Source organism: Melospiza georgiana, chromosome 3, assembly GCF_028018845.1.
Source record: "Melospiza georgiana isolate bMelGeo1 chromosome 3, bMelGeo1.pri, whole genome shotgun sequence".
NCBI lineage: Eukaryota > Metazoa > Chordata > Aves > Passeriformes > Passerellidae > Melospiza > Melospiza georgiana.
In genome coordinates, this window is record NC_080432.1 from 91482800 (window position 1) to 91505707 (window position 22908).

At 39.0% G+C, this 22908-nt stretch overlaps 1 protein-coding gene across 1 annotated transcript in view; it reads left to right on the plus strand.

The window, feature by feature from the left end:
* The first annotated feature begins 4072 nt into the window (after positions 1-4072).
* Positions 4073-22908, plus strand: part of NOL10 (nucleolar protein 10) — a 49728-nt gene continuing 30892 nt past the window's right edge. The window contains exons 1-12 of the mRNA XM_058019615.1: positions 4073-4150; positions 4603-4648; positions 5374-5472; positions 6926-7003; positions 8829-8866; positions 11673-11809; positions 12542-12607; positions 14252-14312; positions 14825-14910; positions 15266-15344; positions 16532-16681; positions 19075-19141. Coding sequence (XP_057875598.1) covers positions 4085-4150; positions 4603-4648; positions 5374-5472; positions 6926-7003; positions 8829-8866; positions 11673-11809; positions 12542-12607; positions 14252-14312; positions 14825-14910; positions 15266-15344; positions 16532-16681; positions 19075-19141 — 973 coding nt within the window. The 5' untranslated portion in view covers positions 4073-4084. The remainder of the gene's footprint in view (positions 4151-4602; positions 4649-5373; positions 5473-6925; positions 7004-8828; positions 8867-11672; positions 11810-12541; positions 12608-14251; positions 14313-14824; positions 14911-15265; positions 15345-16531; positions 16682-19074; positions 19142-22908) is intronic.

Below are 22908 nucleotides of genomic sequence, written 5' to 3' on the forward strand. Positions count from 1 at the left end.
CCCCTCGGCACCCGCGCCGGGCCCGAGCGCCGCCAGCCCGTCTGTGAGGGGAGCCGGGGCTCCGCGGGGCACTGCCCGCTGCCTCTCCTGCCCGCCGCCTCTCCTGCCCGCCGCTTTACCTGCCCGCCGCTTTACCTGCCCCTGCCGCTCCTGCCCCTGCCGCTCCCGGCCCTGCCGCTCCCCGTGCCCGCGCCGCTCCCGGCGGCTCCCGGCGGGGCCGTGCCCGGAGCGGCGGCCGGGCAGGGTCGGGGCGGAGCGCAGCGAGGCGGCCGCCGCATCCACGGGTGGGTGCAAGGGGGCCGGGGCTCCCCCCGGAGCACAGGGCGCTGCTGCACCTGGTGCCCTGAAAGCTCTGTCACAGCTCTGACTAGGGCAGCTTCGCATCTCCTCGCTGTCTATTTGCTGGCGCAAATAATGCAGAAGCCATTTGTTTCTATTAAACACTGCCTACCTTCAGCAAGTCTGAAGCTTTCGGAATAATTAAAGACTTCTAGGAAACTCTTGTTTCCGGGACTTCCCTAAGTGCTTCACTTAACAAATATGGAGTGGACTCTTCAAAATAGAGATGGTTACGTTCCTGGTGATGCTTCTTCTTTCATGTGTAGCTGTGGCTTTCAGTCCTTAGCAACTCTTGAGCTTGTCTTAAGAGTTGTCTTACATTGCCTTAAGCTTGGTTAAGACATTGGGAGTATTTCACAGGTTGTGTGGAATGATATTCTCCAGGCATTTCTAATCCAGACATGCTCTGAAGGTAACAAGTGTCTAAACGCTGGGTACCTGCCTCTGAGAGGCACCTCTGCAAGAGGGAGTCGAGCCCCCTCACTGGGGGTTTTCCAGTTCTCATCTTCCAGCTGAGTTGTCTAATACTTAGGAATCCTTGTCATGCTTAGACAAACTCTGCTATTACTGGGGGCTTATTTTCTTCCACAAATGGTGTATTTTTAACTCATGTTTCTTTGTAAATGAAGCCCCTACAAGAAATCAAACAGAAGGATGCTCTTGGTTTTCCACATGATCTGTCATAAACTGAGAGGGTTTGAGATGCTGGGGGCAGGCAGGTCTGGTCATGCACAGAAGCAGAGCTCTTGACACTTCCAAGAACCTTAAATGAAGACCCCTGAAATATTAAAGTGTCTTCAGGACTAGGAAGAAGCAGCTGATGCAAGGCATCCTGAATGATGCCATGTAAATAATGCTTTAGGTAGCTAACATGTAGGTCAAGGTCTTAGACCCTAAATGCATAGATTCTTTAGGTTAGCCAAAGATTCATCTTCCTTTACTTCTCTTTAACATTTTTAGTGATATATAAAAAGCAATTCATGTGTGGAGGAAGCGAGTCTCTACTGAAAGCACTCAGAAAAAGATACTGAGATTTGTAGCTGAAATAACCATTTTGTAGGGATTTTTTTGTTTGCTTGTTGTTTTTTTTTCATTTCTAGGCTAATTAAACATTCAGTTCTCATAACTGCTATGATTCAAATTCTTTTCAATCATAGCGTCCCCTTGGGCATGACAAAGGGTCTTCCAGAAGTTATGGGAAAAAATGAACATATTGATCTGTGAGATGGCATTCACTGAAGAAGTAATTATTGTCTAATCCTTCTTGTTTGTTTCTTTAAACTATACATTTTAATAATGAAAACATACTTAACTGATGTTGAAGTATCTACATCATACCTATCTTTACCCACAGCTTACAGGTCTGAAAGGTACAGTAGAGCTGATCACCTAGATAAGGCAGTTCTTTCCCATCACAAACCAAGAACAGTTTTAACTGGATCCCTGTTGCAGTCTCAAGCTGTGGAAATGCTTTGCATAATTAATTTTAGAAATGTTACATTCTCATAATCTCCTTAAATTTAGAATCATGTAAGTTGAAACTAGTGCTTACAGATGAGAAAAGTTTCTTGCTTTTCTGTACACATGCTTGTTATAACAAATAAGGTAAAATCCAAGCCATAGGGTTGTTGGATTTTTGGATTCTGCAATATACACTACTTAATTCCTTAACATTTTTATAGCAGGAATGCCATTTTTTCCCCCTTTGCATAGCTTTTTTTACTATTATTAGAGTGAAATATTTTATGCTACTTATTTATTGTTTTAAAAGAAAACTAACAAGAATGATGTTGATGTCTAAGCAATGTCCTGTTGAATGTTTTCCATTATCATATTTTCTCAGTTTACTGTGACTTTTCAAACTTTTTTCTTTTTACCCCATTACATATTTTTAGTCTGGATGAGGCAGCCGTGAAGGTGGAGGGGAAGGAGCAGGCAGACACGCTGTGGGACCAGGATTGTGCTGCAGTCTGGTGGTAACAGCACTGCCAGCTCATTTCCCTGGCTGGCCCCACATGTGGTGCCATGTGATCTCAGGGCTGTCTAATTCCCTCATGATCATCACGTGTCTTTCTGCTCCCTTTGATCCAATGAACTTTCCTGTGGCTTTGCCTCTCAGTATTTGTGGGTACTTCTTCAGGTGCCACAGCAAGGGAGCAAAACTCTGCCTCCAGACAATGATTAAGGGTATTGAAATACCCCACTTGAAGTATATCCCAAGACAACTTTCTCCAACAGATAACCAGAATTAATTACCTAGGCAATTATGACACTGACACTAGAAGGAAAGCTGCTCTCTTCAGCATTCTAGACCTCTAGGAATTCTTTGTAGGTTCAGACATCAGACTCTGCTGAATGCCTCTTGAGGTGCCCTGGAATACCCTCTTGTGCCTTCAAGCTGCTGTTCTAAGATAACACAGGTCTGCTGCACATTCCAAGTCACATTAACCAACCCCCCATGGGTGTCTGGGACTCCTTACAATGCCCAGAATTGTGGATAAGTGAATTCAGCAATTCAGCTTTAAATGTCTATTAACGGCTCATGGTGCTCTAATCAGACTGTGGAACCTGATCAAACTCACCCCACAGAAAACATTCAGTGGCTGCTGCATCACACTCCTCAGGCTTAATTAACTGCATTTACTAGGGATGAGATTCAGCTGCGTGAGCTTCTAATGCCACCAGAGATGTCCCTGCACATCCTGCCTGCAGATTACACTACAGAAGGGTTTGGATTTTCCATCAGTCTTGTGTCAGTGCCATCCTGGTGCCCTGGATACCGCATGGCATCTCAGATGTCACTAGACAACCTACATATAAGCAAGTACAGCCTTAGCTTTCTGAAATGGGAGCTTAAACACCTAGCTTAAACTTTTAGGTATCTGTATTTAGGTGTGCTCATCTCCCAGGAATCTCAGCTCTAACACTCTAACAGAGCCCTTTTTAGTCGTGATATTGGTATCAGCATTGTTGTGATACTCCATGCATAAGAATTATTTGGAACTGCTTCAGTTTGCTTCGGTGCCAGAGATATGCATTGTTAAAATTTAGTTGCGATTTTCATTGTTTCTTCAACACACATATGGACTGGATATACATTATTTCAGTCCTTGTTTTTGATCCTGTAAATTGGAACAAGAATGGTTGGAATTCTGCATACTGGTTTTCTTTTTTTCTTTTTTCAGCAAAGCAATAAGAATGTGTCTTTCTACGGTTGCTGTCAAGGTTCTGCTCAGCAAATCCCGCACTCACTGTTTTCCATGGCTAAGGGACACGGTCTGCCACGGGGTGAGAAAATTAACCTCCTCCATCAAGGCTGCAGGAAGAACTCCTGCATTCCTGAGTTCACATGAAGACCATGGAGAATGACGCCAGAGCTGCCTGACGGACAGACAGGCTCTCTGTGTCCGGACACAGGCAGGGCCCTGCGGAGAGGGCTCACGGCCGCCCCGGCTCCGGCCCTCTCCCCCATCCCGACTCCCGGCAGCGCCGGGACCGCGGCCAGCGCCCAGGGACGAGGCGGCAGCGGAGCTGCTTCACTGTGAGCTGCGGAGCCAGCGGACCTCGCTGTCCCGCGGGTATGCTCTGCTTCCCCCGTTCTTCCCGGTGTGAGGCAGGGGCAGAGCCCCGGTGACGGGCCACCCTCCCCACGGGCCCCGCACGCCGCCGGGTGAGGCCGAGCCGGCGGAAGCGCCTCGCCTTCCGCTTCCTCTCTGCCCGGGAAGAGGCGGGCACGGCTGCGGCCATGCAGGTCTCCAGCCTCAACGAGGTGAAGATCTACAGCCTGAGCGCCGGCAGGAGCCTCCCGGAGGTGAGGGCGGCGTGGGGAACGGGCCCGGCCCGGCCCGGGTCCCGCGGGGGGAGCCGGACCCGCGCGGTGCCGGCGCGGGGGCCCACCCCGGCCCGGCCTGGCTGGGCTGCCCCGGTCCATGTGCGCTTGTGTTGGGATCGTTACCGGGAAACAGCTCTGAGTGCTTCTTGCATTAAATATGCAGTTTAAATGAGTGTAGAAATGCAGTTTAAATGAGTGAACCTCTGGCTGTGGCGATGCTGGTCCACAGACCCGTAAGCAGCACGACCTTGTACGTTTTCTTGATGTGGAATGGTTAAATTTATCAGTGGAAGGGAAATTGTATGATAATCAAGAAAAAGAAAAGAATTAGCGGCCTAAATGTCTTATGTTTCAAATGGTTGGGTAAGTTTTGATTCTCGGGTTCCTGTATGAATAATGAGCTCAAGACTCACGTATGCCTTTGCTTGCAGTGGCTCTCTGACAGGAAGAAAAGAGCTTTACAGAAGAAAGATGTGGGTGAGTTTTCCCCTGGCACTCAGCTACTCCACATACATAACGTGCAGGCCCAGAGGAGACTCCTCACTGACTGATACACAGAAGTTATCCCTAAGTCATAATATAAAAACTACAGAATGAAACTACAGATAGTTATTTTGACTTCTCATATAGCTTCACCTGAACACTGTATCATCAGTGGTGTTTTAAATTTTAGACATCAAATATTTGGGTTGTGGATTATAACAGAAACATGATGGATGAATTCCATGTTGTCCCTTACATTAAAATCAGACAATAAACTTCTTTGTGATGCTGTGCTAATCTTAGGGAGCAGGACTACATCATTTTAGCCTGAGCTTCTTACACACAAAAAAAAAGGCTATTTGGATTCACAGAAAGTGTTATACAAGAAACTTAACCAAGAAAAAAATGCATAGAGGTAGTGGGGTATGGAATACCTTATATACAAGGCCTTAATTGTGAAAGTGTGCAATGAGTATTTGCTACTATGTTGTATAATGATTTGTTACACAGTTACCTTGCAGTTCTAATTTATATTTTCACAGGGGTAGTCTGCTTCTCACGGTTAGCAGACTGTGTTAAACTGCTTATAATGTGGTACTTAAAATATCTGTAAAGGATATTCCCTGTACTCAATTAACTCAACGTGCTTCCTTAGGAAACTGTTACAATTTTTTAGACTGATAGAATTGTGCTAATTCTACAATTTTTTTTCTTTACAGATATCCGTAGAAGAATTGAACTTATTCAAGACTTTGAAATGCCCACTATTAGCACAAAGATTAGGGTATCAAGAGATGGACAGTATATTATGGCAGTTGGTGAGTTAACAAACAGTCTCTCTAACAGAGGCCAAAAGGCCTGGGTAATCTTGGGTGCAGTGACTGTTTCAGGTAGAATTGTTAAGAGTTCATTTTAAAGTGTGGAAATGAACATTTTGCTGGAAGCATACTCTTAACATGTGATAGAACAGCTGTCTTGAGAGTGGTGCTGTGGAACACTTCTCTTTAGAATACATACATTCTTAGAATCATAGAATGATTTGAGTTGGAAGGCACTATTGAAGATCATCTAATCCAACTCCCCTGCTGCCAGGGTTTATAATACAAATAAAAAATTACTAGGAGTCTGTCCTTCCTTTGTATGTACAAGTCATGTTTGCATCCCATGTATCTGACTGGCTTGCAGGTGACTGTGGGTGGAAGGAAGGCCTGATGATCTTGTCAGTGTCCAAGGTATCCTCCTTTTTAAGGAAACACTGAATTGAGAGGCTTTGCTTGGTTACTGGAATCATTCAGACAGGATTTTCACTTTGCTATCATCTCAGATGTGGTTACAGCTTTCTGTGTGGATGTGTTATAAAACAGGTCCACAAAATAGTTCAGGTTAAGTAAGCTCCTGAAGGTCTTATTATTCAACAGTAGAATTTCTTTATAAAGTATGTTCAGTACAAAGGGAATCCATCCTCTGAAACTTGTAGCTGAAAACCTATATATTATAAAAAATTCACATAGACATCTAGGTGAGGTTAATGTATACAACCACAATATGCTCTTAACTGAGCCTACACATATCAGTAATTAAACACTGCAGTATTATAACATGTATGAGGCAACTACAGTTAAAACCTATATTGGAAAAAAAACCATTATTGGAAAATATTCTGTATAAGTAAATTCTAACAGTGATTATCTCTGTACTGTAAATCTAAGACCTCTGAGTACACAAGAGACTGCATATCAAATAAATATGCATAAAATAGAAATAATATTAGGTTTTTATTTGTTTGGTTTTTTATTTGTTAATAAAACAAATCCATCTATAATACAGTTATATGTTAAGTCTTGAATTACTTTTAGTGTATGTTAAATAACTTCTGAACATCATTGTTTGAGTATTGTTTTATAGGAGGAGGATAATCTGCATTTTGTGACTGTCAAAATGGGATCCAAACATGAGTACTTTAATAGGTGTTAATAACATAAAGAGCCCTGCTCTTTCAGATTTACTGGAAGGTGTTACTAGATTCTGTAGGACATATCTGGTAGCTAGGAGAACCTGCATACTAGTAGGGTGCTTACAGAAACCAGGCTGTAAGGTTGTGTTACTAAGAGGTGTGCTCTTCCAGTCATAGAGACTTTGGGAAGGTCAGAAGACTTATAGTAGAAACACAGTAAAGCCTGTATATCTAACACATTATACTTGAAAAAAAATGCTTTTGCATTATCTTTTTGTTTAACTCTTATTTAATCAAACATCAAATTACTTTTTCAGGAACTTACAAGCCCAGGGTCCGCTGTTTTGATACCTATCAGTTATCCCAGAAATTTGAAAGATGCTTAGATTCCGAAGGTTAGTACAAGCCATGGCTGTTGGTACATAATAGTACATGTTAGTACATGTCTGTCATACATAATTCAGGTTGGACTCCAGCAGAAATTCTGATCTCTGTGCTGAGGAGATGGAATGAACTTCAGGGGAATGCAGGAATCTAGAGTAAAACCATCTAGTCTTCATCTCTGAATTTTCCCCTTTATTCTGATTTCAAAGTTCTTTCCTTGCCTGGAAAAGAGGGTGTGAGGGATGTAAAATTTACCTTGAGGCAGAAAGTCTGGGGCTGAGAGAGTGAATGTGGCTGAAGTCTGTGTTCTGTTTGGTGAATGTGACAAAGGTTCAGTGGCTGGCTGGTGGCAAGATCTCCCTTTTCTTACCTCTTCTGTGAAGCAGTAAGGTGGGAGAACACACTGTGGGTTGCTCTGTTTTCTCTCTGGAGCCCAGCTCAGTAGGTGAGTTACGGAGTAAAGAGAATTTCTGGGAGGGGGTGTTGGTTTGTTTGTTTGCTGGTTTGGTTTTCTGTTTGTTCTCAAAAAACAAATACTTAGGGTAGATGGTAGCATGGCCAAGGCCCTAATTGCACCTTATTTGCTACTAATTTGGTGGGAGAACAGCTATGGTGAGGAAAATAAGGAGCCATCTAGACAATGGGAAAGGGAGAATCATCTGGCAGTTAGAGGAGGGCAGGAGCTGCTACAGCTCTGAGCTTTTAGGGTGCTTAAATTTCAGTAATTAAAAGGTTATTTTGTTTGTTTAGTTGGTTTTTGGGGTTTTTTTTACTGGGGGGGGGGGTGCAGGGGTGGTGGGAGTGTTGTTATTTCAGGTTTTTCTGTTTGAAGACTGATGACTGAAAGCTGGGATGTAGGGGTGACCAAAACAATGAGGAGATGAGCACATTCATTACAGAAGAATTGAACTGGTTGAACTTTGATGTGTGTGAAAGTGATGCAAGAAATAAAAATCGTAATAAGAGCATGGACGTGTTTTTGTGCTCTCTGCCTCAGGACTACAAGAAGTCATGTAGGGTGAAGGAACAGTGTTAGGCAGGGTTTCAGAGAGGCTGGGGAGAGGAAGGTATGGCAAGAGTGAAACTCTCTTTTAAAGAGTAGAAGTCATTGTAATTATAAATGCTTGCTGCTAATTAAAGTAAATTTTTTTGAACTGGCATCTTGGTAGACTGCAGAAGTATGTTTAATTTGAAGTCTAGCATAGAGTCACTTCAGGTAACTTTAAATGAGTTATCTCATTTAAATAGAACTAATTTAGCTGAAGCAGCTACTCCCTAATGTTCCCAACTCAGCTCAATTAAAACTAGGCAAAGTTCAATATGGTAGTGTTCAACGCGTGTAGTAGCTTTCACATTTGTGATTTTTTTTGAGCCTTAACTTCTTTTGTGAAAGTGCTTACCCCTTGGAAGGACTGCATGTGCAAGTTTATGCATGTATGTCCAAACTCTTTAATTTTTTTATCATCTTTGATGGATTACCAAGCTCCATGGACCACACACTTACTGAAAAGCATTTGATTAGACATTTCCCACACCGATAAACTACGTGGTTGAGCATTGTGTTGAGGAACGTGTCAAGTATACAAGAACAATAAAAAGATTACAGGATGCTTCATATGTTTCTAAAGTTTTAGAAAACTACTTATTGTTTTGCAAATCAAGTTACATAATTAGAGATCTTGCTAGAGTTTAATGCCTGCATTATGCATTGACACCTGTGGGGAATACTTACATGACTAAAGATTAGCATGAGTTTAAATGTTTTCTGGATTATGCCAATGTTTGCAAATAACTGCTTGCTTAGTTGACTCAAAATTCTCTTGCTCTCTCTTCTAGTGGTTACGTTTGAGATTTTATCAGATGATTACTCAAAGGTATGTTTAATAGTTTTCAGTGTATAAATAAAATAATTGTTTAGTACGTATATTAAAATGTATTTTCATATATAGTAAAGGCAGTCAATCAACACAGCTTTTGGAAGAAAAATGGTTTTTTAAAAACAGCAAACAGGGTAAACATTTTTGCACCTTTAAAATTTTGTTTGTTTTCTTTGTGTCTTTGTACTATAATTTACTTTATAACTTTTAAAATCTTTTGTCTGTTGGAGAGAAAAACCTCAAATAGTGATCTATCCTACAAGCAAAATAATGTGAAAAATGGAATTAACTGTTCTTTCTGAGCTAACATTTAGTCACAATCCCTTGTGCCAAGTGATGCACACATACATTGTTTTTGAAAGGTGAGATAGCTATGAGTAAGTTAACAACCTGATTTGTCATCGTTGTTATAGACATGACGATGAGCATATGAAGCAAAAATTGTGGAGAGAAGTAATGTCTTTTTTCTTTAGTTTTATTTTTAAATGAAGTGCTGTACCTGAAGGAATCACCCAAGTGTTTATTTTATGCCTTTTTTTCTGTGAAAAGACCTTACCATTTCAGGTATAGGTTTGTTTTAATAAATACTGCTCTTTGATCAGAGGCACGATCATCTAGCCTTGTAGCTTTTTTTGCATTTTTCCTGTGAGATTTCCAAGGAAGTGCATGAATTCTAGTAGCAGAAGGTAATGGCTGATACTTCACAGTGGCTTCCCACTTGTCTGTCTAGTGGAAGATGTTTCTGGCTCAACATACCAAATAGTCATTTGGGAGACTGAGGAACATGCTGTCTTCCCAAATGTTTCTGGTTATGAACAGAAAGGTGTGTGTGTTTTCAGCTGAAATAGGTACTATATTTCAGGCTGAAGCCCTACTTTTTCAACTTCATGTAATCTTTATGTTTTCAATTTTATTTTACTAAAACTTAAGAAATCATCAGAAAGAAAAATAAACTTCAAGTGGCTGTCATAGTGTTGTGGACATGTTAGAAAGAGGGAATGATACTCGAGAAATTACACTTGAAATTTTTAGAATCATAGAAGTATTGATTGGAATGGGTCTTTAAAATATCATTTTAATGCTTGAACAGTTCTGTCAAAATCCAAAGGCATGGTGGTTCCAAAGATTTACTGAATAAATTGTTGCAATTCTGCTCTATCTTGTCATAAAGAATTTTTAGTTCCTGCCCAGGAAAATCTTGAGCTTTTACTGTTGCTGTTGCAAAGAGGGATTTTTTTTTGTCCTGGATTCTGTCCCTTGTCAGTCTTGGTAGCCCTCTTGGTGCTCTCAGCGTCCAGGGAAAATAGTGTCTCTCCAAATCTGTTCCTGCCATCCCTTTAAGGCTTCTTTGAGGCTTATTCGCATTTTCATAATGAGAGCACTTTTTTCCTTTCATACAGATGAGTATGAATCTGTATGAAAGAAAAGGCCAGTTACATTTCTGTGCCTTTCTAAGTTTTAGGTTTAAAAGTCTTAGACTTGGACTAAGTTTTAGGCTTGGGAGAGAGTGTAGTGTATTTTTCCCACAGCCTTTTGCCAGGAGACCTGTATTTCCACGTAATATTTTTGCCACACACCAGTGCCAATGCATTTGCTACTGTTAGTTGTAGTTTTCTGGTGGTGACCAAATTTAATTTAGTAAGAAGAAATGACAAACACAATTTACACTGAGCTGTATTCACTACTAATGGAAGAGAACATTAATATATTCAAGTCTAATATTATAGAAATTTGTGTTTAAATAGAAAATTATTAGCGGTAAGACAATTATACAGATTTATAAATAAAGATGACAGATTTAAAGTAACTTTAAATAAAACTCAACTTCAACTTTAAACTTAACTTTAAACTTAAAAGTCACCTCACTTTCCTGAGTTTCTCATCCTTATTTGCATTGCTAGCTATGTAATTCAGCAGTGGAAAATTTTAGATATTTGCTATGTATTGTTTTTAGAAGATGCATGTACTACACAGGCTAAACTAAAGTATCACTTCTCTAATCCAAGCTAAATAGGGATGAGGCTCAGAGACGAAGGTTTGGCAGGGGTTATCATGCATGGCATGAGTTTGGGCCAGGCCAGCTGTTCCTCCATTGCTCAGTGCCATAGTTTGAGGTGCAGCACATGATGGGGGTGACCCTGTCTCTGGAGGGGGGGAGGAATCCCTTCCTGTGAGTATGTGCCATGTTAACCTGCCATAAGGAGTGTAACAGCAGAACCTGGCCTATTTTATTTACTGGGATAGGTTGAGCTCTCTAGTAATGCCTCCCTGTAGGTTTTTCCAGGAGTGAGATGTTTGTCTAAGTTTCAGAAAGAAACAATGTTCTTATTCAGTTGGCAAAGAACAAAAATGTAGAAAGATCGCTGGTGTCATTTACTGGAATGCTGCTGTGCATCAGGATGTGTAGCTCATCTGCCTAGTCCATGTGAATGTACTGGTGTCTGCACAGCTTTGTACCTGGAAGAAATCACTAACTGCAGTGTCTTGAAGGAAATAGAAATGTTAATTTTGGTGCAGCAGAGTGTGAAGTAACTGTGCTGCTTCTGACTGCAGAGTCACTTTCAGGGTGTCTCATTTACTCCTGTGAGTATTCATATAAAGTATATTAACAAAACTCTGCTGTGGCTAGTGAGAATGATGAAGTACTAGTTGATTCTGTCATTTTAGTAGAAATTGTTTGAATAAGTTGTGCTAAGCCTTTATGAGTTTGAAAAAAAAAATCACTGAAGTTTGTGCTAAAAGACAAGTTGGGGAGATACTTGTCTGTTTCTGTATATTTCAGTGTTTTTTATTTTATTTTCAGATTGTCTTCTTGGAGTGTGGCAGATTTGTGGAGTTTCATTCACAACATGGCCATTACTACAAGACAAGAATACCAAAATTTGGTAGAGATTTCTCTTACCACTACCCATCATGTGACCTGTATTTCGTAGGAGCAAGGTATTAAGTGGACTATTTTGTTTCAGTTTTGTTAGCAGTGTTTTCCAGTAATAAAATGAACATTAAAGTATAGAGAAGCTAAAAAGTGGAAAAAGCGGCAATTCCTTCCAGATTAATAAGGGAAATGGTGAGGGGTAGAAAATGTGGGAATTAATTTTAATTCAGTTTCCCATGCTATTTTTAAGCTGTTTTTTTTATTCTTAAACCATGTATATCGTGTATTTGCAAATTTGTATTAAAAACTGCAGGTCAGTGTATTGTTTTAAAAAGTGTTTAGCATTTAAGTCAGGAAAATGAAATAACTTTTCCTATCCTGGTTGGTCTTTTATTGCTGTGAAGTGTGAGTTAAATCACATAATTGGATTTCTGAAAAGACATGGTAAAAATAAAATTAGATTCTTAGGGTTTCAAGCAAAGTAAGTAGAAATTCAAGATGTAACTTAAATCACAGGAAATTAAAAAGTCTTGAGAAATGAGTTAATGTATCTTTTGCCTGGAAAAATAGCAGTTGGTAGGATATTGAAGTATAATAAATAAATGGTGAACATGCACATTTTTCTCTGTGTTTTGAACTCCAAAGTATTTATTTGTGTTGTTGTAAATTGTGAATTCTGAAAATTGTGTATTTGAAATTAGACTGTGAATAAGAATCTTTACAATGCCTCTAAATTTACAGCAGTGTTTTTCAGTATTAGTTAGACACAAGAGTAATTTTGGGTTTTTCTTTTGTAGTTCTGAAGTGTACAGGCTAAATCTGGAGCAAGGAAGATTTCTGAACTCCCTGCAAACCGAAGCTTCGTAAGTTCTGTGTAATGCATGACCTCTCTTCTTTCCACCAGGTGGAAGCAGACTTCTAGCATGCTCACCACCAGTACTGAAAGCTGCCCAAATGCTTTGAACAGTTGAAAGTGAGCATATGCTGAGTCTGACTCTCATTTCATTTTATGTTCTGTAATTTTTTTGTTCTAGTTTTTATGTTTAATTGAATTTTTTTTCTGGATGTTTTAAAATTGCTTAATATGGACTAAATAGGTATTATATAACTTGATCTTAAGAGCATTTCATTAAAACTTTGCCATTATTACTCAATTTAGCCATCATATAGAGATCTACCCACAGGGTATGTACTTTCCCAGACATGTCTTTGTCCTTCTGCTCTTGAAGTAGCCCAGAGAGAATTTTTATATCTCCAGCATGTGTCTGGTTCTTTTGAAAACCCTACCAGAGTAGGAACTGAGCTTTTTTCATGTGGGGAGAGGCAGACAGACTTCACTAGATAGAGTGGCTTGATGGTGGGCAAGAGCTGGTGGGCAGAATAGCTTAATGGATGAAGAAGTATTTGGGAAGGCACAATAAAAAACTGAGCAACAGGAGTTTAAAAAAAGGAAAATCCTGGCATGGGAGAGGTAAGGGTGTAAAGTAAAATCTGGATTAGAGAGATGAGACTTAAGTTGTGGGAAGGTTTTGAGGTGAAGGAGTTGGATGAGTTACAGAATTAGAAGTAGAGAGCTTTGAATGGAAGAAGTTGGAAAGTGCTGGGATAAGTAGTGTAGAAAGGAAGAAATATTTGTACTTTAGAAGAATTGTTGTCACAATACAGGGCTCTTGGGTGCCCTACTGAGAAACAGAATACTTGGGTGAGAGAAAGGAGACCATTGGTCAGACAGAACGTGCTGGAGATGTAAGCTTTAGAACATAAGTAATCATAAGGATCTTTTGACATAATTAGAATCAGAGATTCATTTAGATTGGAAAAGACATGTAAGATCATCAAGCCCAACCATTAACCCAACACGGCCAAGTCCACCACTAGACCATGTCCCCAAATGCCTCATCTACATGTATTTTAATTATCCTCAGGGATGGTGATTGAACCACTTACCCTGGGCAGCCTGTTCCAGTGCTTGGCAGCCCCTTTCAGGGAGGATCCAGTCTGAACCTGGCACACCTTGAGGTGATTTCTTCAAGTCCTGTTGAGTTGTTTAAGAATACAGTGGAGCAGAGTGATGTGGCAGGGCTTGGGTAGGTGTTGGATATGGGCAGAGGAGTGCAGAGAGACTCAGAGCCCAGGCTCCTGTTCAGGGCACAGTCTCATGAACTCAGGTGAATTTTCTCAGGGGGGTCTTGGAAATTCCAAAGATGGAAATTTCTCAACCTCTATGATTAACACATTGCAGTGCTTAATTATCCTTACAGCATAAAAATATTATCCTTACATCCAGTTGGAACTTTACCTGTTTGAAGTAATCAGCACTGTCTCTGCCTCCAGATTTTTAGTAAGCTCCCCTTAAGTATGAGAAGCTGTTGTCATTTTTCCCTCCCTCCCTCCAATTTTTGCTTTTCCAGGCTGAACAATAGTGTACATGATTGCAGAAATCTTATTAGCTGTTAATGTGTTAAATTGTTCTGAGGTCATTAAACTTGCTCCTTTTTCTGTTGTAGAGAGAGTAATGTCTGTGACATAAATCCTGTCCACTTCTTGTTTGCTATGGGGACGGCTGAGGTAAATGTTTGCCTTCCTTTTATGAAAAGGGCAGTAATGTTTGTTGCATTTTGAAATTAATTTGCAGGAGGAAAAGAAGAAATCATGAACCTAATTAATTTAATTGGTCTCATTTGCTATGGTAGATATAGATAATGCTAAAGATGACTTTTCAGAGCATAGTGCAGATAAAATATTGGAGTTACTTGGTTGCTGAGCACTTGAGGTTTTGCAGACAGGAGCAAAAATAATGTTCTCTCATTTTGCAGTGTAGCCATCTGTAGAAACTAGCTGGCATGTGTACCCTATTAATCTTAAAAAAATTAGTGTTAGTGATTTTCATTTAGATTACATTGAAAAAACTACAAATGAAATGTGTGCACCCTGTATGTCATTATTAGAACAACTCATGTCAACCTCGGAAATGTTGTTAATTATTCCTTAGATTAGATAATTCATAATTTTATTTAAATGTTTTCAGACTACCAGGTATCTGCTGCATAAGCTTGAACCATATTTTCTAAACTGTTTAGGGAAAAGTGGAATGCTGGGATCCTAGAACTAGAAATCGAGTTGGGCTGTTGGACTGTGCATTGAGCAGTGTGACAGCAGACACAGAGTGAGTAAGGCTTCCTTTTCACTGTTTTTTTTTTTGAAGTTTTGGTTGTTTTAGAAATAAATCCAACTTTCCTTTAAAATGACCTGCCTGTTCTCTTGTCATTGCTAGTGTGAATAAAGGATTTTCTTAGTCACAAAGGAGTTCTCTTAGACACTGATCTAAGTAGTAGTGGCTGTTTTTATATACAAATACACGTTGTGAATGTAAACAGTGCAGCTTTCTGAAGTAGTATTTCTCAGTGATACCTGTGAATTATTTTACTTAGCTAAGAATTAGCTTAGCTATTTTTAACATTAAAAAATTATTTGGAGGCTTTATTGAAAGTATGCCTAACTGTAAGCATTGTGCTTTGTAGGATAGAAGGTTTGCCATCCATTTCAGCACTGAAATTTGATGGGGCTTTGAATATGGCTGTTGGAACATCTACTGGGCAGGTAAATTTGATTTCATGTACCACAGTTCTTAGGAGATCCTGCTCTTGAAATTCCCAATCCATGTCTATCAATACATTGAGTGCAGTATATATCTATTACTGCGAGTATTTATTAGACCATAAATTACAGGTATAGAGTAGTAATAGTCAAACTGCAATGTAATTTTATCAAATGCTTGTACTCTTCAGAATTTTGTAGGTACCACTTTAAATCATCACAACCTACCTACTCTACAACTGCAAATTTGCAGTTCACTTATGTCTTGAGTCAAGTGTGTGGGGAAGTTGCTGCTTTGTGGGGCTATGAGTACCATCTCAATGCAACATATGTGATCTCCTTCATCTTAAAGTCTAGAAAACCAGAAATTATTGTCTTTCAACTGTTATTTTTAGTGTCTTGTCTTGATATGAAGACTAATTTAAATTCATTTATTGTTGCCATCATATTTGTAAAGGGAAGTGTGGGGATTGTTTCCTGCCATCATCAGTATTTTCATGGGTTTAGAAAGCTGTAGCTTCTTCAAGAACAGATTTATGTGTGAGAAATGTATTTGCTATGTTAGTGTACAAGTCAGACAAGTTTTATTGCAGATGGTGTTTCTGATTAAATAAACTGATAATATTATTTTCCCCAAAGATTATTGTTATTCACACTTTACATGTGAAAGATTTAACTTTCTCAAGTTCCATAGGAAATTTTGGAGATAAAATACAAGTTTCTGGAAGACAGGGTCTGTACTCTCTATTTTCCTCGACATAAAAAAATACATTCTGTGGTATTTCACTGAGGGAAAGTTATATTCACTGAATCTGGAAGGAAGTCTGAAAATTTAAATCATGTAACAACACCACAAGAATCTGAAAGTGAAATATTACTAATTATGAAACACTAAGAGTATTGAAAACAAAAAAAAAATGGTTTATTTTTTTCAATAGAAATTTAAAAGTCTTTAGAAAGATGATTAGGTCTTGAATTCATTAATTTTTCTAGATGGAAGCATGCTGATGTTAAAATACCAGGTTAGAATAAATTGGGCTCACTTAATAAGTTGTTTTCAGAATTCAAAATTATTTATTCTATGTAAGTAAAATTTCAAGTTTAGCTAAATGTTTAGTGAAGATCTGATGAGCATGACTTCCTGATGGTCTTACAATGTTATAAATTTAATTTGTCTCTTATTCTTCAAGGTCCTATTATATGATCTCCGGTCTAGTAATCCATTAATAGTCAAAGATCACCACTATGGCCTGCCTATTAAATCCATTCAGTTTCAGCATCAGCTGGATTTAATTATCTCTGCGGATTCTCGAATCATAAAAATGTGGAACAAAGATACAGTAAGTAGTTTTATGTTACTGCATTCAGATTTTTAAAATTTTACTTTATTTGGGTTGAGAGTTTTGGGGGATTTTATTTTGGCTTGTTGTTTTTGAGTGGTTTTTTGTGCAGCTTAATTAATTAAGCTGAAATTCAGTGTAAGAAGTTGAGGTTTTAATGTCTCTTAATTTACATAGCATTTTGTCCTGTCTGAGTAAATCAGCATCTGGGAAGTTATTCAATAGCCTGTCAGGTATAAAGATGTAGTCTCAGGGGGTTTTTAGCTGTTTGTACATGTCTGGCCAAGAGGCTTCTTTCAGGAGAAGGTTTTAAACATAAAACGTAGTATGTTAGCCATTGCCTTAGTTTGTATATTTCTCACTATGTTCTTGAATACATCCAGTTAGGTTTTTTCACCAGAGAAAGCATGTTCATTCCAATTCCCTGCTCAAAGTGGGGTTAATTTCAAAGGTAGATCAGTTAGTTAAAGACCTACTAAAATCAGTTACTGCTTATTTTCACGGGATCCCATTTGGATACTGAAGCAGATATTATGCAGCGAGCCAAATAACAGCGTGTCTTAATAACACTGTATTAGGGGATTATATTGCAATGGGCAATGTCTTTATCTTTGCCCTTTGCACCTCTAAGTGAAATTGTAAGCTCTAATTTTCACTCTTTCACTGTCTTTCACTCTTTTCATTATATAATGCTGTCCTCTTTCTTATCTTTCTGTCAATGAACCTTACTATGACTCTATGGGGCAGCATGTTTTGTTACCCCAGAGATTCATAGTAACACTATTGTAACTTGTTTTGGTTTGAGGGGATGTCTGTAGTCATTGTGCTCCTTCTGAAAAACATGCTCCATTTATGCTTTTCTAACTTCATAGTGAAACATAAAGAGAGTTGTAGTAGAGGCTTTTTTTCCTAATTATTTCAGTCAGTCACTTCAGTATTGTTGTGCTGCCTCATGAACTTTCAACAGCCTCTTTTATTTTTTCTGTGATTGCAAGCAGTTTTTTGTAAGCTCCTCTGCAGTTAATTGTTACTGTTTGAAAGAGCAAATAAATTATTGGCTATTATTTAAAACATCTGCAGTGGCCTCTCTCCATTTTTCCTAGGTATGTATATTTCCCTCTTTGAGAATGAAGCTCTGTAAGGTTTGCAAGGTGGCTCTGGTGGGAAAGGGGAGGGCTTCTCACTGCTGGAAGGCAAAGATAGCTTTGGACTCTTTCCTAGAGTGTGTTCCAGCTGGCTCCATCTGTCCCAGATGCTGGTTCCTGACTACCTCTGGCCAGGAACCAAGCGCAGAGGCAGACTGCGGGTGGAGAGCTCATGGCTTTGATACCAGAATGGCCCCATGCTGAGACGTGCCTTGGGGTGGGGAGCACCAGGCTTTTGTCTGCTGAGGCCAGGGTGGAGGAGGACTCCTCTTAATCATCAGGGAGAGACCAGAGGTGGGTGGGGTAACAGCATGTAACTGGGAGGGAAAGGAAGGGCCCAGAAAGGTAGGTGGGATTGCTGCAGGGAAAGAAAAAAAAAAAAAAGAGGAACAGGATCAAAATTTACCTTGTTCCTGTCCCTCATTTAGAATTGTGTAGGCATGTAGTCTCATGCTTCAGATTATGTGGTCCAGTTGTTAAAGACTTTTCCTTTACTGGCTGTTTTGTGTGTTGGCTTATAAGAGCACCTGTATTTTGTCTGGGTTTTTCAGACTGTGTTCCCATTATTATTTTGAGAACATTGTTTCCTGCTTTTACCTCTTTTTTAAGTAACCTTTATAACTTCAATTCTTATCTAAGCTATATACCACTGTATGCTCTTAGTGCTTTTGTTTTATATCAAGACCTCTTTAAAAATGAGTTTATAAATCATAAATAAAGTCCTGAGCTATATTTCATTTCATGTAGACATTAGTACAAGTGGAGGAATCAAGCTCCAGATTCAAATTCTACTCCTAATCCATTTTCTCAGCTAATCATACTTAGCAAAGTAACATTATTTAAAGCTTCCACATTCATAGTTGAATAAAGTAAGGGTTACACTGACAGTGTGCCCAGAACTTGTGGACCTCAGCCTCACTTTTGCATAAAATAGAGTAAATCTGACGTATATTTTCAAACAGAAGTGTAAGCTGAGAAATTAGGGGTGCCACTGTACATTGCTGTATCTTCAATTACCAGTAGGCTGCACTTCCTTGTAAGAGATTGAATCAGATATAAAAGACAATACTGTCTTCCTTTTGTTATGTTCAGATATTAATAACATTTTATTGTTCTGCAAAATCTGTTCCATCTTTATTCCATCATGTTTCTTATCTTCTATAGTAGTTGTTATTAATGTTTAGATTTACTGAATTTAATGATATTGTTTGGAGTTCTTTATGATTTATTTTCTCCCTGCAATTTCAGGGAAAGATATTTACTTCAATGGAGCCAGAACATGATATAAATGATGTCTGCCTTTATCCAAATTCAGGTATGTTAAGTATATTAATGTCTTGCTAAATTCAAAAGGAAAAGCAAGGTGTGGTCTTTGTTTAGGTGATAGAATTTAGGTCTACTTTTCTCCTTATGGGAAAACTTAGAATAAAGGGTTGTTTGTCAGTTAGTTTCCTCTGCATCTATATTATATAGGAGCCTCTTTGCAGTTAGAAGCTGCAGTGCTGTTAATTGAGTGATTGGCCTCTTTTACCCCTTCAAATATCTGAAGTGACTCATTTTATAGTAAGAATAGAAGTTTTGGCCTATTGTCTTGACTAAGTCCCAATGAGTTAGAGCTTGTTTCCTAGAGGTAGGAAAAACCTCTTTACAGCATATTTACACTTCTTTTTCAAGTGTTTCAAGAATTTGATCTTCCCTTGATTTAAATACAGCACTTAAATTGTGCCATCCCTTAGGTTTATTACTTTGGTTTTAAGTGTAGATTCCTAAGTGCACAAATTTGCATGGTTTTTGTGATTTTTTTTCAGATTTGTTGCATCTCATAATGTTATGTTCAGAGATCAAAACTGAGGATCACTTTTAACCAAGGTTTCCAGGACTTTAATGTATGAGTAAAAATATTTTACAGAATGATGGTTGTATGCGCATATATGCTTTGGTTGTACTTCAGATTGCAACTGGACTTAATTTTCTTACTTAATATGAGTTGCTTTAGTTCTTAAGTATGGTGTGATACCTACTTCCTTTTTAGAAAGCAGTACTGAAAAGGATGAAATAAGTTAGGGCCGCTAAGATGGCACAGAGCAAAAGTCTGGAAACAGACAATGCCTGAGTTGCAAACTGCTATTATCTTAATTTTAGAGAGAGGTAGCAGTAAAGACAGAGGAACTTGGACTTTGATTCATTCTAGCAGCTCAAATTTAAGATTGTAGATAAGTGAGCGTGAGATTTCTGGCAAGTTAAAACTTATCTGTCTTTTCTGCCAACTTCAGTTAAGAATGGGTTGGAGGTTTTTCTTTTCCTTTTTTTCCTTTTTTTTTTCTTTTTGGGGTAAGATGAGCAATTAAATCCTCTTCCCTGATAAGATGGTGGGCATTTTTGACCTTATGAGCAGAATACATGCCATGTGCGCTGGTTGAATGTAGGAGTTCATGTGAGTGTATTTGAGAATTACTGCATGGTGACAGGGTGGATTCTGCACCCTGGAGATGGATAAACCCTCATCCATGGTGGCTGCAGAGAGATTGTTGGAGTGACTGATTTTCAGCCTTTCACCCAGATTTCACCTGTGAGCTTATTGGTCGCATCTAGAAGAGAGCCCAGCAGCAAATTACCATCCACACAGCATCAATGAAGAGTTCACCACAGGGAGTGGAACAGAAAAAATTTATTTGTCAATGTGGAATCATAGTGTAATTTAGGTTGGTAGGTACCCCTGGGAGTTGTATATTTCCTACTCAAAGCAGGGCCAACTTGAAGTTAGATCCAGCTTTGAAGTGTGATCAGATTGCTCAGGTCAAGCCAAGTTTGAATATGTCGAGGATGGGCATTACTCAGCTGTGGATGCTCTGTAGCCTTTGTGGTATGTGGACATGACTCGTGTGCTTTTGCAGAAATGATTTTCATGAGACTTTGCAAGACAAATCTTGTAGCCCAAAGAATTGAATGCGCACATGTCCCTGATGTTGCTATTGGACATTGCTTTTCACAAGTCTGTGATTGAGATCTAGATTGTGCAGTCCAGTTCTGTAGTGCTGCTTTTCCTGTTGTCTGTAGGGGGACGGGTTGATGGTTTTGGTAAGAACTGTTGTGGGAAGAAAACTGGGTTGTACCTTATAGTCCCATGGAGGCAGTGGGGTAAAAACAAGAGCATGTTGCAATGGAGAGATCAAGGGTAAGAGGTGGTGCGTTGCATGTTCATCATAAATACTGTTGGACCAGCACTTAAGATGCCTTAGAACCACCTCATGCTTGTTCAGAGTTTAAGGAATAATCATGACTGAAGATCTGAAAATAAGGAAATGCTTTCAGTAAAAGGGTTTTGTAGTTGTGGAAAGGTGAAAATATAACATGATTTCAGTATCAGTATGGTTTGGCTCAGTGCTCTTACTGGTGCCCCAGCATTCTCAGAGCTCCTCTAGATGCATGGCACAGGAAAGCCAGGAGATCATTGCCTAGCTTGTGTTTTAGCACTTCATGTATCACTGCTGCTCAGAAAGGCAAAATACCCCATTTTCACTCTTATTGCAGAGATAAGGATTTGATGGATGGACTATTCAGGGGATGAGGAATTGGTTGGATAGTCTCATCCAGAAGGTATAGTGGTCAACAGTTCAATGTCCAAGTGGAAATCAGTGACAGGTGGTGTCCCTTAGGGCTCTGTATTGGGACAAGCTTTATTTAGATATTTATATCTTCATCAATGACACAGACAGTGGGATTGAGCTCTCTCAGCAAATGGCAGATGACACCAGGCTGAAGGATGTGATGCCATCCAGGCATACTTGGACAAGCTTGAGGATTGAGCCCATGGGAATGTCATCCAAACCAAACTGTTCTGTGGTTCTATAATTCTATCAGTTCCTGTAAACTCAAGATCAGTATACTGTAAACTGTTTTTTTGGTGGTATTTTGTCATAGCTAGGCATTTTTAATTAAACTATTTTACCAACCATCTTCAGTATTAGTACCTTTCCTGGGAAGCAAACCCTTATATATCTTTGACCGAAAACTACATGATGACAAATTTCAGTGGATCTCTTATCTTCCTCTGATCACAAATGAACAGAATGGGGGCAGGGGAAAAAGATTTACTTACTGAGTCCATTTAGCCTTTAGTCAATTGAAGTTGTAGAATATAAATAAAACTTGACAGTATCTCCAGTGATAGAAATCTGTGTCCTATTACCGTAAGAAAAATTAAAAGGTAAAAATCTGCATTTTCTAAAACTGCTGCTCCTACATAGTCTCACTTCATACTCCCATTTTTATTCTTTTACATTCATGATACTGTATTGCAGACCATTTTCCAGAGATGGTCTTAGTAAAACTTCTGAAAACAGCCTCTCCTTTATTTCCCTTCTACAGTAATCAAACTAGGCTGTTAAGTAGTTTGTTAGGGTGTGGTTTCTCTTCCCATAAAAATTGATTAAAACTAACAAGCTAAAGCAATTAAAATGCATGGAATAGACTTCTCCTTTAAGAGTTGTTAACTTTCATTCTTCTATTTCCCTTGTAGTATACACTCATATACTGTTCAGAAGTCTGGTTTTGTCCTCCTTTGATTATTTTATTATAAAACCTCAAAGAGGTTTTACTTCACTGTCATCTTTGAAGCATCTGCAGAATTAATTTCTGTCTTTATTCCTAATGATTCCTATTCAGTCAATGGAAAGATGCTTTGTCTTATAAAATAGTAGTGAGTGTGCTGTTAGGGGAGCATATATCTTGTACACTATACTGGAGTACTCAGTGTGTATATTCAAGCATATGCTGTAAATTCTTGCTTTTTCCTTAAATTGTCTGCAAACCTTTCCAGACACAGTTTTTTAGTCTGTTTGCTGACTAAGCTTTCATGAATATTTTGCTTTGCTGGGAAAGCAAGCCCCCTTTTTTCTGACATTATAAATCCAGCTGCATTGTGTATTTATAGTAAAAGGATTAGGTAGGAAGGATTACTCCACCCATGGTAATTGCATTCCTCTACTTGGGTGTAAATTAAATTTCTGCCCTCTGGGTGTGTAGTAATTGACCCAATTATTCATAGTCTCAGTGACATATGTTACAGTTCTTTCAGATCAG